The 12,830-nt window shown below is 39.1% G+C and overlaps 1 protein-coding gene across 1 annotated transcript in view; it reads right to left on the bottom strand.

The window, feature by feature from the left end:
* Nucleotides 1-10,471: 10,471 nt before the first annotated feature.
* The window catches only part of LOC107292763 (ras association domain-containing protein 8), a 59,411-nt gene continuing 57,052 nt past the window's right edge, over nucleotides 10,472-12,830 (bottom strand). The window contains exon 6 of the mRNA XM_015821881.1: nucleotides 10,472-12,588. Within this exon, the coding sequence (XP_015677367.1) occupies nucleotides 12,557-12,588 (32 nt within the window). The 3' untranslated portion in view covers nucleotides 10,472-12,556. The remainder of the gene's footprint in view (nucleotides 12,589-12,830) is intronic.

Below are 12,830 nucleotides of genomic sequence, written 5' to 3'. Positions count from 1 at the left end.
AGCTAGAAGCTCTGCTTCATAAGTGGCTAACCACTGATCTTCAAAGGCTGGAATTGATCATTCCAGGAGAATGGCAGAAACCTCATGAGGAACAAAATAGTCAATGTCCTAAAGGTACTTTTTCCAAAAGGCAAGTAGACTTTCTTGTTTTGTTTTTTTCATTTGAAAACATTTTACTTCTCATGAAGATGCTTCTTGGATGAGAAGCGAAATGTTTTCAAAGGAAAAAAACAGGAAAATTTAGTTACCTTTTGGGAAAGTACCTTTGGGACAACCGTGACCTGGATGATTGAGAATCTCCATAGACCAGTGATGGTGAACCTTTTAGAGACTGAGTGCCCAAACTGCAACCCAAAACCCACTTATACATCGTTGAGTGCCGGGTGGGCATAGCCCATTGGGTGGGCATGGCTGCGGTGGTAACAGCACACTGGGTGGGACTAAAGAGTTCAATCAATCAATTCCAACTTTGCAAGATCTTTTTTTTTCCCCGCGAGAAGTTGAAATTGACCGATTGATTGAACCTTTTGTTTTTTGCACACGGCGGCGGAGGCCTAAAGCGAAAAAGTTTTATAAAACCCAGCTGAAAGCCTAGGACTGGGGCGACGGCACACGTGCCCACAGAGAGGGCTCTGAGTACCGCCTCTGGCACCCGTGCCATAGGTTCGCCACCACTGCCATAGACAAAACAGTCATTGGAAAGTTCATAACCACGCTTTAGATATTTTGAACAAGGACAGTAGCAACCAAGGCTCTCAGGCATCCTACTGACCATGAATGATAGGGTCCAGGGTGTATAGCGGGCTACAGCTCGCTTTTTAGCAGTCAGTGACATAAAGATTTTAGTAGCTTGCCAAAGGCTGGTATCCAAGGCTTACAAAAGTCTCGACTTCCAAGTAAGGCTCTCACCTGATCATTGGTAGAAGACAGTGGCAATTGAAAAATAGCATTCATCTTGGCAGGGGAAAGGGTGCATAATAAAGTTCAGTGACTTTAGGCTATGAAATGAAGGAGTCAAGTTTTTGGAGTTCTTTGGTAGGCTTCAGCAGGTTTTAAAAATATAAAAGTAAAGGGCTGACCTCAAAGTGATTCAGGAACATCTACAAGTTGAGAAGGTAATCAAAAAAACTCTACTGGCAATGTAAACAAAGAAGCTAATAGATAAGCCTTATGGTAAGCAAATGTTTAGGCCAGGGGTCTTCAAACTTGGCCCTTTTATGACTTGTGGACTTCAACTCCCAGAATTCCTCAGTCAGGCAAGCTGGCTGAGGAATTATGGGAGTTGAAGTCTACAAGTCATAAAAGGGCCAAGTTTGAAGACCCCTGATTTAGGCTATCTAGAATACTGTAGATAGTAGATTCCGTCAACACCCTTCTCCCCCATCCAAATTATCCCTTTTAATCTCTGTAATTTAAAATCAGTTTCCCCTGGATGCACATCCAGTAAGAACAAGATGCTCTGTTATCAAGCAATTATTTGTAATCTTTATCCTCCGTTTGTGCTGAGATAAGGCTCATTTCTATCAGAATGTTCAATAGGCAAGTTTTCAGCTTTTAAAACAACTTCATAAGTGGTTCCTTCTCTTCCCACATATTCATCCGACACAGTGTGGTTCTTGTTGGCAGCTGCTGCATTGCAGCCATAATTAGATGGAATTGGTCCCTGGCCTTAAGCTCTGGTAATCTTTTTTTTTTTTTTTTTAAGAAAAAACATGGCCTGGAAACAAAGTCATTGTTTCTAAAGGATGGTAATTCAACAGAAATCATTTTTTTCAATCTCAAAAATGCAAGGATAAGGCAATTTAAATCTGCAGAAACACTCAGTGCAAACTCAAAGAATTAAATTTGTTGAGCATGCGACTTGAAAACAACTAGAAAATCTCAAGAAGTTATAAAATGCAGCGTGTAAAGTATTGCAAAAGTCCTGAAAAAAGAGGGGAAGGGGGTCAGCCCCCCCTAAATTTTCAATGAAAGCATTGTGTTCCCCTCTGTCATTCCCCTCCTCCTTCATTTGCTTTGATCTTCAACCATGTAACAAGCAGGCAAGAAGACAGACACAGTGAGAGTCTGTAGAGGGGGCTTGAACCAAAGTAAAGCTGAGGCAATTGGGGAAAAAAACGCTTCAAAAAATGAAGAATAGATGGCAGAGAATGTGAACAACAGAAAGCTCTTAACTTTTCTTCTAGCATGCATTCAGGTTACACAAATCACAATGCACAAAATATACACAAGACTCTTACACAGAAGAATGAGTGGTGGATGCAGGTTCTGCATTCACTTTCCAAACACTATTTTATTACTACAGAGATTTGGCTTTTAACGGGACAGACCTGCTAGTTAGTCAAATGCTTACCAAGAGAAAATACTGACGTCTTGTTTCTATCAACATTAACACTGACAATGTAGCATCTCTTTCCCCCCCCTCCAAACCCCCCCTCCCACTTCCCTCCTTGTTCTTGCATACAATCTGTCACCATCCTCAGCCAGGAGGAAGAGATGCCTAATCCTGGTGTACAGGTGGGAAGGTTCATGTGAAATTCAATCAAACCATTCAACCAGGAGACAGGTAAACAAAAACTAAAAATATTGTTCTATTATGTACATATTAAATGAACTAAAGGCTGATTATGCTGATTGCAATGGCATGGTGGTAGAATTTGTCTAAGTATCAAATCTTCTATTAGCTTTAATGGTTTCAAATTTCAATCTTTCAATAATCTTAATTACTCTGCCCTGAGCAATATTTAGATTAAGGGAAAAAAATTACAAATGTCAGTGGCAAATTAATTCACATGCGCACACACATACACAACCCCTTGCATAGCTTCAAGTTCTTGTTTATTTTTCGAACTAAGCTGTACATGCTTAAAAGTCTTTCACATCTTGCATCATGAGTTTCATCAGTGCTCTGAACTATGTTGTGGTGTCCCCCCCCCCTCATTTGATTGATTTCCTGGTATTTCTGTGAATACTCATATAGGGTTAACTTTGGTTCTTGGCCAGATTATAAGGAGGAGATCTTAAGACAGTGTTACAATCAAATTCTGGATTGCAGAAATATCATCTGAAAGTTGTGCCCAGGAGCCCATTTTTATTTATTTTTTAATTCTTCTCACCAAAAAAATTTCAAAAGTTTCAGTTGTCAACAGTTAAACGTTCCTAATTCTGGCCAATTTTGTTTACCATATTTATCTAACAATCTCTTCTGTTTAGCTTTTTTTCTTATTCATTCCTATTTGAACCAGGAACATTCCAGCATCTCAAGCTTACAGGAGTTTTTTCTAAGTAGGGTTGTTGTACGATTCTTAGAGGGAACAGTCCAGCTGCTCCTGTGGCAGTGTTGGCTGCTTCAAGTTGTGCTAGTTTTTCATGTTGTTTTTTGTGATCTCAGCGTTGTAGTTTAGCTGATTTTCTCCCAAAGCAGAGAGCCCCTCAGGCTTCCCCCGGGCCCCACCCTGTCCATACATAACACCTTAAACACTTGCTCTGTCTGTCACAGCTCCTTCTCCAGTTGGTGAAGGGTTTCCAGGTGAAAACATCTGCATGACAAAAGACTTGAAGGCTACAAGGCAGGAATCAAGTCATCTTCTTCCCTTCAAAAGTAGGATAGGGATCAAGGGAAAAGGTGAAAGGCATAGTATTTTGAACCATTATCTGGGCAACTTGTCACTCAATTACATCAGCCCACTGAACACAGGCGTCCATTTGGGAGGATGATTCTGCTCAATTTGCACTCAGACACCCCCTCCATGGTTGCAAATCCAAGGAGTCTCACTTCGGTCACTTCTCTCGTGAAAGATGTCCAATGTATCTTGTCCACTTCCCTGTGCACAGTATGATTATTTGCTTTTTACCCGTTCTGTGCTGGACAGAGTTCCCTAGTTCCACAAATGGACCACAAGACCCAACGGGCTGCTCCCCTGTCCCATTACCTTTGTGTTCTCTTCTATTGAACTACCAGTTAGTGCTCACCCTCTCCTGTCTCTTCAATTGTCTGCCTCCTCCAAAGATATGAAGATAAATTCTCCCTGTACCAGCTGTTGCATGTTCTGTGACTGAGATGGGCCAGTCTGAGCCCTGAAGGGAGCCACACTGCAATTCTGGAAAGCCCCCAAGTTGTTATCCAAACAACTCAGGCACCTGAGTTGGCACAGAGCTGGAAAGAATCTAGTCCTTGTACATTCGTTTAACAAATTTATATATCTGCCCAATTCACTCTCAATGATTGAATTTGGTTCGCTTAATGACTGCAGCATTTAGTCATTAATAACCATCACAAAAAAGGTTGTAAAATCAAGTTGGTCGTGTGACTGACCTGTCTTACAACCATCATAGCATACAACCACAATGAACAAGCTCCCTTATGGTCATATGTCAAGGTGTCAATGCTGCTAAAGAGTTCCTGTCCAATCGTGTCCGACTCTAGGGGGTGGTGCTCATCTCCATTTCTTAGTCAAGGGAGCCAGCGTTGTCCGAAGATATTTCTGTAGTCATGTGGCCAGCATGACTATATGCCGAAGGGCACAGAACATGTTACCTTCCCACCAAAGTGGTGCCTATTTATCTATTTGCATTTGCATGCTTTCAGACTGCTGGGGAGGGAGGAGCAGGAGCTGGGGCAAGTAACAAGAGCTCACCCCGTCACATGATGCTCAGGTCTCAAATCTGGCTGTCAACTTTCCAGCTGACAAGCTCAGTATAATATGTCAAGGACTACCTGCAACATAATCAATGATTTGGTTTTGGGGTCAGTTTTTGACCGTTTGCAAAAATTGAGAGATTTAATGTCACCAACAAATCAGAAATTTTTTATGTTCACAAATCCTAGTTTTTTCAGGCTTCCAGTAAAATACATTTGTATTTGATTTAAGAATTTCATATTCTAGCTTGTAAATGAAGTAGGAACATACCAGCAACATCTCACAAAAATATCAAAATGACATACATGTTACTGTGCAATTAGCATGATTATATAATGAGATCATAACATCTAAAACAAATACATGATGGCATTTGAGTGATGTCTTGCATGTGCTGTGGATTAAGCCCCCTTCCCCAGATTCCCATAGTTTATACCATTCTTCATATGCTAATTGCCACAAGTTTGATAAAATCTGGTAAATGTAGGATTAATTTTTTTAAAAATTAACATAAAAAATTAAGCTTGACCATTCGTTTTGGAAAATATATTCAGTGGAAATGTATTAATCTCTAACTTTATAGCATTTTCTATTTTTCTATTCCTTGTTTAGGATAAAGGCTTTAAATACATTATTAATTCCTCAGGATCAGAAAGAAATGGTAATTGTCCTGATAACTAAAGAATCTAATGTTTAGTTAGTATCAATTGACCTTTATTTGAATTCCTATTATTGCTTATTTTAACCCTAATAATAATAATAATAATAATAATAATAATAATAATAATAATAATAATAATAATAATAATGTGTTTTAACTGGTCCAGAAAAGCAGAAGATGCCCTTCTAACATTAGAGTTAGATGGGAAAATCAGCAATTATGTTAAAAAGACACATCTTTATTTTTTACCTGTTTGGCGCAATTAAAGAAATTACATTGAGATTCAATTAGGTTTTCGCTGGCCTCACCCTGTTTTCTTAGTGGTTCCACCTCATGACAGCAATTTTGTGGAAGTGTGGCTGACAGTGCAAATACACCCACATGCACCAACAGATTTCCTAATGTTGTGGCACACTATGTCTGGTATTAGTGGAGGACCCCAAGGATTACCTCTTAACATGGTAAAATAATTCAGTAATTCCAGTGACCCTGGGGGCAAATGATATAGGTAGTCCTTGATTTACAACCATTTATTTGGGGACTGTTCGCAACAGCACTGAAAAAAAATGACTTATGACTGTTTTCACTTATGACTGTTGCAGCAGCTCCATGTTCACATGTTCAAAATCCAGATGCTTGGCAGCTGGTTCAGATTTATGATGGTTGCAGTGTCCTGGGTTCGTGTGATCACCTTTTGCAACCTTTTGACAAGTAAAGTCAATGGGGAAGCCAGATTCACTTTACAACCGTTTACTAACTTAACAATTAACAGTGATTCACTTAGCAATTGTGGCAAGAAAGCTCGTAAAATGGGGCAAAACTCAAAACTGTCTTGCTTAGCAACGGAAATTTTGGATCAATTGTGGTTGTAAGTCAAGAACTACCTGTAATATTTTCTATATTCCCCCTTCCCTCCCTTTTTTAAAAAAGTGAATAAGCCTTATTCAGTAAAAGTTTGCCTGGAAGCAGTGCTAGAGAAAGATTTACTCACTTGCCAAACTATTTTTAATTTTGTGCATCTCTTTATTTGTCCTCAGTGCAAAGCTGAAAAGTCTGAGTATTCTCTTTTCTCATAAGGGAGTTGGTCTATCTGTTGATTAATAATGAACTTACTGAGCTATAAACTAATAATCCAGTTTACCCCCATCCCACACAATGAACTGGTAAGTACCGGCTGAATCACTGATCATGCTGTGTAAGGGGCAGTCCGGATGAGCGCTTTTGTTTGCTTGCTCAAGCAACATGCAATGATAAGAGCTTCCTTGTTGGCAGAAATCCAGATGATACATGCAGCTCCACTGTTTCAGGTTTGAGTGGAATGTGCTTGTTGCAAATTTTGTGTGGGAAGTTAATAAAAAATAAAGCAAGGTTTGCTAAAACAGCTCCTAAAAATACGCAAGTCAGTAAGTCTCCTGTTGTAATGATCTACTATTAAATAAACACTCTTGCTCTTCTTCAATTTCTTTCACATTTTGGGTTTTTTTTGATGAAGTGTCTTCACATTCTCTATCTTTCAGATGTTTTAGATTTTTTTAAAAACGAAATGGGAATTAGCATGTTGCAAAGCAAAGTACCAAGCTGGATTCATAACTATTGCTAAATGGACACACAGAGGCTGTAAGCAGCCAGTCCTTCATCAACCTCATCTGATGCAGTTAACAGACCTTCTGGAAACATCCAATATGTTCACCTCAGCAGAAACTCTTGCTTGTTGTATCCCACTCCAGGAAGGGAGGAAAGCCAAGGCCAGGCAAGGCTCCTGCTTCATCATCATTGTGGATTTGTGGAATAGACTCCCTTTAGAATTAAGGTTTGCCCCGTGTTACAAACCCTCTGGGGGCTCTTCTGAAGAGCATTGGTGGCTAGTGAGCTCTCAGTATCTTTTATTTTTACCAATAGTATTAATCACTCTGTACTGTGTTTTATCTGCTGATTGTTAGACTCTCTAATCAGTAAAATAACTTTCTTCAATGCCTTTGAGACTCATCTAGACTCCAAAAACAGGCTGTAATCCAGGGGTGTCGACATCACGTGACGTGTCGCAACGTATCGTGACTTTTTTTCCATTGCCGGCAATGGGGTGGGCGTGGTTTTGGCGTGACCCATCTGGCCCATGGGCCGGCAGTTTGACACTGCTGTAGTCTAATATTTTCCCTTCCAAGATAGAAGAATTTTGTGACTGGACAGCCCTACTATGGCAAATGTTGTGTCCATAATACTCCTGTGGTGGTTTTAAGAAAATGCTAACATTTTGTTTTCAGGTCCTGTTAAGCATCATAAAGATCCATAATTTCCCCCCAGTATGTCTTTTTATGCACTTTTTAAAGGCTAGGAACAAGTGCCATTAACTCAAACTGGGATTGCATTTACTTCCGTATTTACAAATGCAGAGGATATTTATTGGTTAGCTGGAAGTGACCGGTGTGGTTTAATTGCTCTAGCAATGTGTGAGTTTTATTACTCATGAACCCTGGATTATTTGTCCCAGGTCTAGTTTCTAATGCTGGCTGGCAGGCATGGTAAGAGAGGATAAAAACTTGCTTCATTCTACAAAGGGTGATTGATCTTTTTGCAGAAACAGGCAGACATGATTAGATTATTTTTGAAAGGAGCCTGCAGAGATGATTAACTTTGCTTGTGAAAAAAGGCACGTAATGTGCTCCACAAAGAAGAGATGGCTACTGTCACCGGACTGTACAACTGTTTAGTGGAAATACAATGAAAAACAGTCTGTTTCACTAGACGGACGCCATATGATTCCAGAAAGTCCTCAGTCTCTCTTAACATTATAAAGTAAGTGCAACTTGCCTTTCTCATTTGGTTTTCCCATTGGAAATCACATGGATCTGACAGAGTTCCTCAAAAGGGAGATTCAGCCAGGAACTCAAGAAGCAAGAGTGCCTCTGAGAGTGTGCAGGCTGCATGCCCTCACGCTGAACAGTCACAACCGTTTCCAGCATACCTGAAAGTAATCTTTGTCAGGAATACATCTGCTCCATTTTAAAATTCAAAAGATCTCTTTATGATACTACTGGATAAAAGCAGATAAATATTACTCTGTGTGTGTGTCAGTGTGAGGCTGTGTGGGTGGTTGAAGAGGGAGGGAGGAGGGAGACAGAGAGGGAGAGGGAGAGAGACCTTATACTGTAGTATCTAATACCACTAGATGGCACCCACTGGCAATTTTTTAAGATTTAGCCAAACTGTCACATAAATTTGGCCATTTAATTATATATCTTTGAAATTTTTCTTATAACTTGCAAATTTTGCTGACTTCCCTTATAAAGGGACATGTGTTTGGCTTATGCTGAAATCTATGATTATTTCTTATGCTGTAATCTAATCCAGATGATTGGACCTTGCATCACTTCCCAAGTTTTTAAATGCAGCTCCAATATATCCCTTTTTAAAAGTGGAGAGGAGAGCCATTCCCCACAACATGCACACAGACAACTGCTCGTCTTCTTAATCCCATCTTCCTAAAAGATTGGCTGAACGGTGTATGCAAACTGTAGGTAACCACCAGAATACTTTGGCTAAGACTGCTAGCTTTGTGCACCCTTGAGAGCTGAAAGGGTTTTAAAAAAACGTTGAAGAGCAAAATAAAATTGGTGCACGCTTAAGGCTTATTGCCGCTGCTTGAATGCAGTGAGTACAGGAAGTCCTCGACTTACAACAGTTCATTTAGTGAGCGTTCAAAGTTACCACAGCACTGGGAAAAAAGTGACTTATGACCATTTTTCATCTTCTGTAGCATCCCCATGACCATGTGATCAAAATTCAGATTCTTGGCAACTGGTTCATACCTAGGACTGTTGCTGTGTCCCAAGGTGATGTGATCACCTTTTGCAACCTTTTGGCAAGCAAAATCGATGGGGAAGTCAGATTCACTACAGGTGTGTTACTAACTTAACTGCGGTGATTCACTTAACAACTGTGGAAGGAAAGGTCATAAAATGGGGCAAAATTTCCTTAACAAACACCTCCCTTAAGAACAGAAATTTTGGATTCAGTTGTGGTCGTTGTCGAGGACTACCTGTATTACATACATCAAATGTGTTATCTGAAACAGGCAATGCTACAAATGTCAGTTCTGCAAGTTCATTGCAATCCCTAATTTGGCCTTATGCAGTTTGGAACGACATCTCTTATCTAAAATGAGATTCTTATTGGGAAATATCCCAGACCTACAGCTGCTTGTATGACTAGAGAGAATCTCTCTAGAACCACCATGTGCAAGTACAAAATGTAGAAAACTTTCCGTTGCAGCAAATGTACAGCAGAGGACGGTAGTTGTGTTCTTTGCAATCTTTACTACAAATTACAAGAGACCCCTTTATGAAAACTTTCCAATGTTTTATTACAGTCTCAATCCAGAAAATATCATTAGTTCATGGGATATATACATTCTTACATGGAACCCCCTCGCCCCACTTTTTAAGTAGGCAATTGTATTTCATATACATGTTATATATCAAACATTAAAAAATAAGTTCGGGGATTCCAAGGCTATTTGTGGTCCCCCAGACAGTCCCTCAGGCTTTCATGCATACATTTGCTTTTCTTGGTCATACATCAGCCGTGAGCAACTAAATGCATACAAACTCTCCCAAATGTACTGGCCAAATAGAGAGATTGGCAAGAAATGTTATCAGGAATTACTTTCATAGTTCAGTAATCTGCAGTTATTAAGAGTCTCTGCTGCTCATTTCAAAAATGGAGTTACCTTTGTCTACGGCAGGGGTGTCAAACTGTCGGCCCGTGGGCCGGATGCGTCATGCCAAAACCCCACCCACCCCATTGCCAGCAATGGAAAAAAAGTTGTGATACGTTGCGACACGTCACGTGACATTGCGAGTTTGACACCCCTGGTCTACGATAAGTGAGACATGACTAGGTTACACAGAGCACGGCTCAATAAAATGTCAGGGTTTTTTATTTGGTTCCATTAATGCAATTCCCCTATGCTGCTGTCATAATGCTGTTTAGTATTTAGAAGTAAACTGAGTTTGCAAGTTAAGATGGTAGTAAAATGCTAATTACTGAGTTAAGTGCAATAATGTCATTTTTTCCCATTCTAATCCGTGTTCCAGGCTTCATTTAAAAGTGGTAACCACCACTTGCCTTTAAAAATATAAGCACTTAAAAGAAAAAGAAAGTCCAGAAGGTTTTTTCTTTTAAAAAAAACAAACACTTGAAAATATTTTAACTTGAAAAAAAATCGGCTCATTTTTACTGAAGGACACAGTTTATAGAAAGTATTTTAGAAATGCTAGGTTTTTAAATGGTACACAAGTTCAGAAAAAAGAGAATGATTTCATTCTCTGTCCAAAACTGAAGTCCAGATTTTTAGCCTACCTGGGAAGAGCACTTCTGAAAAAATATTGTGTCCTGGGACCCAATCTTTACTACGGTTTTTAAAAAAATATTTTTCTACCTCAACTACCTCAAAAAGGTTGTACTGGTACTGGGTGGTATATCTGGAGAATAATGTGGCTCATTTAGTGTTCCACTAAAGATCACTTTAGCTGTTCAACAGATTAATCAAAGTTCAACATATCCACATCAGTATTCATATAGCTTCTCAGTCTATTCTGAGAATGGTCAAAAACAACCAACAAAGGAAGAAGCTATTGAAAGCAGCCAGAAAGTAATAATTAGAGGAGAACATATATAATTTTGGGCAGTGGCCATCTCAAAGATTTCTCCAGACATGCACGTGGCCTCTGTCCTTTCCTTACACTATGTTCAACAGTAGCACAAATTGTATTATTATAAAGCTAAGGTGCTGCTGGGAATGAGAAGGGAAGGATATATTTTCCTTTCTTTTGTTGCTGCTTTCAGATTTCTTCTTCCTCGTGTCCTCGAAATCCTCAAATCAGGTTCCAATACATAGTGAATTAAGTCTACTATGAGACCAAATGAGCTGCGGCTAGTCGGAGGAACAGAGTAGCAATATTGGTTCTCTATCCTTAAATCAAAGCAAGTATCTTATTAACAAGAAACACCTTTCAAATGCTATTCGGGCTTTTGCCAAAAGACTGATCGGGGATAGACAAGCTTCACATTTCAGGATGGACTGCAATTCCCATCCATTCCCTATTATTTGTCATGGTAGCAGTTGATGAGACTTATAGTCCAAAATATCTGAAAAGTTCCAAATTGCTTATCCCCTGTGGAGACCATAATGTATTGCAGTTTGCTGCACCACCTCTGCATTGGCCATTCTCTTGTGCAACTCAGAATATGCAATTAAGCCACCAGAAGCTGCTCTGAAAAGAAGAAAGACCCACAGACAAATCCAAGAACCACTTGCTCTAAAGTAGAAGACAGTCCTTCTTATGGCTGGCTTCCACTGGAACACATCCATTTTCCACTGTATGAAAGTATCAAGAATTCGTTCGCTTGGAAAATTTTATTTTTACATCTTGGGTTTTAGAATAGTCCAGAATTATTGTGTGAGTAGAGAATATACATTTCTATGCTGGAGCAATTTATATGCAAAATTACATTGTACAACACTGGATGACAAAATACTTGGCATGAGACACAAATGGCAAGACAGGACTAGCACCTTGATCCCATCTTTTATTAGAGCTGAAGGATTTTTTTTTTTATAAAAGGCTGACTCAGGATCAACCACACCATAAAAGACATCTGTGGATGGTCAAAAAACCTCTGTCCCAGAGCAGTATTTCTGGTTTTTATATTCTTATCAGGAATGAGATAATTTCTCTCTCATCAAGTTTAAAAAAACAACAACCAACCTCTTAATTTACAAAATATAATCATTATTCAACAAAAAAATCATCATCCAACAAACAATAAGAAATGCTCCAGTGCATTGATAGAGTTCAGTAAAGAAATCCGGTTGGTAATACACACCTCCTTTGTTGGGCAGTTAAATGGACCTAAGAGATGTTCTCTGCTTTGAACACTTCTCCAGCACAGTTTATAACCCTCCAGGGCAATTGCTATTCAGTCCAAAGCATTGTCATAGAATATACATTTTCAACAAAGCTGTTCCAGTTTTTTCATTTGAAATTATAACAGGCACATTTAAAAAAACAAAAACAAAAAACAAGCAGTCTGCTTCCTCCAAGGATCTTTTTTACTTAAAAAAAAAAAGCCTGTAAAAATATTCTGCACAACCATCTACATCCATCTAAGAAGGCAAATATACATAGGTAATAAGAGTTTTTATCTGTGCATCTGTTATATTCGCAAAACTATCAGTCTTCCTTGGCTGGCCTTTTTACCTCCAGATGCTCTGCTTTGCTGATACGACTGCAAGACACATAAAAATAAATGAAGCGGTCCCATTATTAAAGCTTAACGTTTGAGAAACAAAAGGACAATAAAGTGTGGAGTTAAATATGTTATTCCATGCAACTGCAGATTTAATGAAAAATAGTGATAGTCTTTACGATGGCTTCTTCAGAAATAAAGTCCAGACTTGGAAGGCGCTACATATTTTAAATAATCTGATAGGCAGAATGTAACTCTTCTTTAGCAAACATAATACTTTC

This window comes from Protobothrops mucrosquamatus, unplaced genomic scaffold (assembly GCF_001527695.2).
Source record: "Protobothrops mucrosquamatus isolate PMUCROS unplaced genomic scaffold, P.Mucros_1.0 scaffold1417, whole genome shotgun sequence".
Taxonomy (NCBI): domain Eukaryota; kingdom Metazoa; phylum Chordata; class Lepidosauria; order Squamata; family Viperidae; genus Protobothrops; species Protobothrops mucrosquamatus.
This window is presented reverse-complemented; position numbering and strand designations above follow the sequence as displayed.